The sequence below is a fragment of the Metopolophium dirhodum genome, chromosome 6 (assembly GCF_019925205.1).
Source record: "Metopolophium dirhodum isolate CAU chromosome 6, ASM1992520v1, whole genome shotgun sequence".
Lineage (NCBI taxonomy): Eukaryota > Metazoa > Arthropoda > Insecta > Hemiptera > Aphididae > Metopolophium > Metopolophium dirhodum.
Window position 1 is genome coordinate 16,718,977 of NC_083565.1, and position 4,577 is coordinate 16,723,553.

The 4,577-nt window shown below is 34.1% G+C and overlaps 2 protein-coding genes across 2 annotated transcripts; one reads left to right on the forward strand and one right to left on the reverse strand.

The window, feature by feature from the left end:
• Positions 1–348: 348 nt before the first annotated feature.
• LOC132947513 (uncharacterized) lies at positions 349–1,599 on the forward strand. Its single transcript, XM_061017820.1, has one exon. It carries the CDS (start codon positions 349–351, stop codon positions 1,597–1,599), a length of 1,251 nt encoding a protein of 416 aa, XP_060873803.1.
• Positions 1,600–1,847: 248 nt separating this feature from the next.
• LOC132947515 (uncharacterized) lies at positions 1,848–3,151 on the reverse strand. The gene is made up of 4 exons (XM_061017821.1): positions 2,450–3,151; positions 2,296–2,388; positions 2,184–2,237; positions 1,848–2,114 (listed from the first exon to the last, which is right to left on the reverse strand). Exons 1-4 carry the CDS (start codon positions 3,149–3,151, stop codon positions 1,848–1,850), a joined length of 1,116 nt encoding a protein of 371 aa, XP_060873804.1.
• Between the last annotated feature and the right edge of the window lie 1,426 nt (positions 3,152–4,577).

The window sequence follows — 4,577 nt, forward strand, 5'->3', positions numbered from 1 at the left end:
AATTGAATCAGTTAGAGTCTATAATACAAAAAATGATGCCTGACTATGTCAGCATGTTTGAATTAAAAGCAAACAGCAGAACATTAAAGTGTATGATATCGTGTAAATATTGTGCTAAAAGATCAGAACGATTGTCTGATTAATCTGCGTGGTGAACCGATAACAATTCGTTTACAAATAACGCGTGGATATGGCGCTCAAGTTTAATATAAAACCCATTGCAATCAAAAAACCTGCCAGTTCATCGTCTGACGTTAAGAAGATAACATCTAAAGCCAAGACCACGAAAAAAACTAAACCCAAGACCAAGCTCACGAAAAATAATTTAAATTTTCTTAATTCTTTACAATGATGGATGACTCATATTTAGACGTGACAGCCGACTATGTCGACGAATGTAAAATAACTCAAAAGAGTTACCATTCGTTCACACCATATTCAAGCACCGCTCTATCATACAATGAAGAAATTAGAATTAATGTTCAAAACATGGATTCTTACACTTTGCCTTGTGAGAGTTATATTTACATTGAGGGGAAAATAAATAAACCTACCGATGCAGTTGGAGAAGTTCGATTTTCGAATAACGGATTGGCATTTTTATTCTCCGAGATGCGATATGAAATAAACGGAATAGAAATACAGAAATTGAAATCACCTGGAGTGTCTTCTTGTTTGAAAGCATACTGCTCGTATACTCCAAACGATTTGAATGCGTTAGAGAATGCGGCTTGGGACTCGGCGATGGATAGTGAAGATAATAAAAATTTTATGACCAATAATATATTTTCCGGATGTATTCCTCTAAAACATGTATTCGGGTTTTGCGAAGATTATAAGAAAATATTACTCAATTGCAATCAGCAACTGATTTTGAATCGCGCATCTACCGACCTTGATGCGATACACGTTGTTGGTGCGGGTGCAACTGAAGCCGTTGATAAAAATAAAAAAATTACAATTGAACTTACTAAGGTGACATGGAAGATGCCTATTATCAAAGTCAGTGATAAAGAAAAATTAAAGTTATTGAAAGTATTAGATTCTCGTAAAACACTGTCATGTGCGTTCAGGACCTGGGATCTATGTGAGTATCCAGTGCTCCCTAGAAACACTTCTCATTCGTGGACTGTTAAGTCTAGCAGCTTACTGGAAAAACCAAGATTTGTTTTGTTTGGATTACAAACAAGTAGAAAAAACAATATCGAAAACGATGCTGGTCGGTTTGATCATTGTCAACTGAAAAATCTTAAGGTACACTTAAACTCTGAAGTGTATCCATATGAAGACTTTCGAGCTGATTTTAAAAATAATACCACCAGCATACTCTACAAAGCTTATACAGACTTTCAAAAATCGTATTACGAAAGAGATTATTGTGAACCGTTGTTATCAAAACATATTTTTCAAAACTATGTGCCAATCATCGTTGTCGATTTGTCGTATCAGAATGATAACGTTAAATCATCGACCGTGGACCTACGAATAGACTTTGAAACGGACACAGTTATTCCAGAAAAGACATCGGCTTATTGTTTAATACTACATGATCAGATTATAACTTACAATCCGTTTAGTGGAGATGTTAGAAAATTGTAAACCTTGTAAATATCTTATAATTATTTTTATATACCTTTTAAATATCTTATAATTATTTTTATACCTTTTAAATATCTTATAATTATTTATATACCTTTTAAATATCTTATAATTATTTTTATACCTTGTAAATAATATCTTGTTTTAAATATAAATTGTAAACCTTATTGTAAAAACTTAATCTAATAAAAAAAACTTGTTTTAAGTATCACGCTTGTTTTTATTTTCACATCAATTTAGTACAAATATTAAAATAGTTTGCGTTTTACGCTCCGCATAGATGGTTTTTTTTTTTTTTTTGCCAACTTTTGTCCCGTGAATCCTAGAAGAGCTGGAGGGGATGATGGTGAGAGGTTGAAAGACGTTGGACCATCATTCTCATCAACTACTAAAGCTTGTTGGCGTAGGTATAGATCTGGGTTGTGATGCCATGGAGGGTATTGTGAATCTAACTCATATTCATCGGATGTATGTGGCGGTAGACTGTTGATAGATCCATCGCGTTCACCGATAGACTAAACAAAATTAATAATTAATATTATATGAGATGAACGCGTATATAACGTGAATATTTTATAAATTACTTTAGCTATATTGTTGCCTGGAGAATAGTTTGGCGATATCGGTGAATACCCGTACTGAAAATAAAACTTGATTAAATATATGTTTGTATATAATATTATATTTATGAATTACCTCAACTAAATCATTATCCTCCAACGGATTAATTTCATCACAAGCATTGCTGGGTGATAAAGATGACAGCGATTTGCAATTCTTATCATATACCTAAAATAAAAATAAGTGTAATTTAATATTTTATATATGAAATAATATATTTTTAAATTACCACTTCTGTAGGTACTTTCCGATGAGCCATACAAAGTTCGGCCAATTGTTTAGTCGCAAACATTTTAATTTGACCGAGGTTAGGTGTCTTCTTACTCTGTATGACTTCAACGTTCCGAATGAAAATTTCCATTTCCCTCAAATTGTTGGGCGGTGAATCCGATTGCAAGCATTTTTCCATCAAATACTCGCAATAATCACTAATTTGCTTGATAATTACTGGTTTTATTTTTTCTTCTTTTTCATTAATACTAGCAGTAATACACCATTCTAATTCCTGGAGTTTTATTAAATCTGAACGACTTAATAAAACTCTACATCCATCTTCAGTCTTGGATTCAATTACCAGAACGTTTGAACCGTTATACACCATACTTGATATTTTATAAGCATCGGTTTCGAGAAAAATGATCCGTTTATTGGACTGTGGTATGTTTAATATAAATGATAGTATGTTACCCATAAGTGAGAATATCCGTCTTAGAAAATCTATACTTATTTTCACATAACGTGATGATGTTAATAAGAGAACAACTGTTTGAAGTTGTTCTGTCGGATCGATACCGACAAGTATAAATTTACGGCTCGCAAAATCCAGTGTGTAGCTTGTAGCTTCGATGAGGTCAGCCGGTGGTGATGGAGGAACGTACGCGAACGTCTTCTTTTTGTATATGGCAGCCATGTTTCCAATTGAACCAGCCATGATTAAAACGAAATAATATTTAAAAACTAAACACTGGAAAATATTCGAAGACGGAGCGTATACGTGTACAACGGTTTAAAACGAAGAGAAAAATAATAAAATGTTTAAACACTTGTAAAAAATTTTAAACTCACTAAATTTTTTAGAGACGGAGCGTATACGTGTACAACGGTTACTAACGTACTGAAGAACTGTTGGCTCTTTCAGAATATATAAAGACGAATTTGAATAGGTAGTAGGGGTATTGATACTTAATTGATATTAGACTACGTCCGGCAGAAGGTACTAATATCGGACAATAATGTGTTTTTCACTAAAATAGGTATTTTAATATCAATAAGTATATCACATCCTGGCGACACGAGTCGTGCGAATTTCGAATAATCCTAATGGCATTTTATCTAATGGCAATATATTGTTGTATTTATTTGATTGACGTGTCAATACCTGCGACAATTATTAGACTTAATATCGGTTATTCACTAATGTATTCTTCTTTAATTACGGATATCGTCTAATGGGTATATTAAGAGTATACGATTTTGTTAGTGAACGGATGTATATTGTATAGACATCATATGGTGGCTATATAGTTGACACTAATGTCTACCGCTTAGTGGTGACAATGGTGAGAGGCGGCTATTAAGAACGGAGCCGGTGAATAATATATATTAATATCTTAACATTCATTAAATAAAACCTTTAGTGTAATAAATGTTTATTTTAATATCAATAAGTATATCACATCCTGGCGACACGAGTCGTGCGAATATCGAATAATCCTAATGGCATTTTATCTAATGGCAATATATTGTTGTATTTATTTGATTGACGTGTCAATACCTGCGACAATTATTAGACTTAATAACGGTTATTCACTAATGCCTACTTAATGTCTCCTATATGGTGTATTCATCGATATTATTTGTGTACGCAGCTGCAAGTTATAAGTATCCTAATGATATTATAATATGACCAGTATACTGCGGTTTAAATATTTTTATTTTATTTATAAATTTAAATGGGTAAAAATAACTTCTAGTACTCAAGTGGTCGGGGTGGCCTATTGGTAATTAATTCGCGTTGGAGCTGGTGGGTCCGGGTTCGAATCCCGGGCGGTTATTTTGCAGTTTTTTTCACGACAACGGAAAATTATATGATATCAGTGATAATATACGTTAACATGTGATAAAATATGATAACGTGTGATAACAATAATATAAGTAACGCACGTACGCAAGCAGCGGGATGAGGATAAGGGTGCGGGCGGTGGGATGAGTGTTGTGAGATGAAGATGGTGGGGGGGGGGACGCACGTACGCAAGCAGCGGGATGAGGATAAGGGTGCGGGCGGTGGGATGAGTGATGAGATATGAAGGTGGTGGGGGGGGGGGGGAAATTCATGTCGCACACGTGAGCGGCCGGGC

Coding starts and splice junctions, on each gene's coding strand:
- LOC132947513 (XM_061017820.1), top strand. CDS start 349: ATGATGGATGACTCATATTTAGACGTGACAGCCGACTATGTCGACGAA.
- LOC132947515 (XM_061017821.1), bottom strand. CDS start 3,151: ATGGCTGGTTCAATTGGAAACATGGCTGCCATATACAAAAAGAAGACG. Junction 2,389..2,449: donor GGAAAGTACCTACAGAAGTG/GTAATTTAAAAA, acceptor TTTTTATTTTAG/GTATATGATAAGAATTGCAA. Junction 2,115..2,183: donor CAGGCAACAATATAGCTAAA/GTAATTTATAAA, acceptor AATTTTGTTTAG/TCTATCGGTGAACGCGATGG.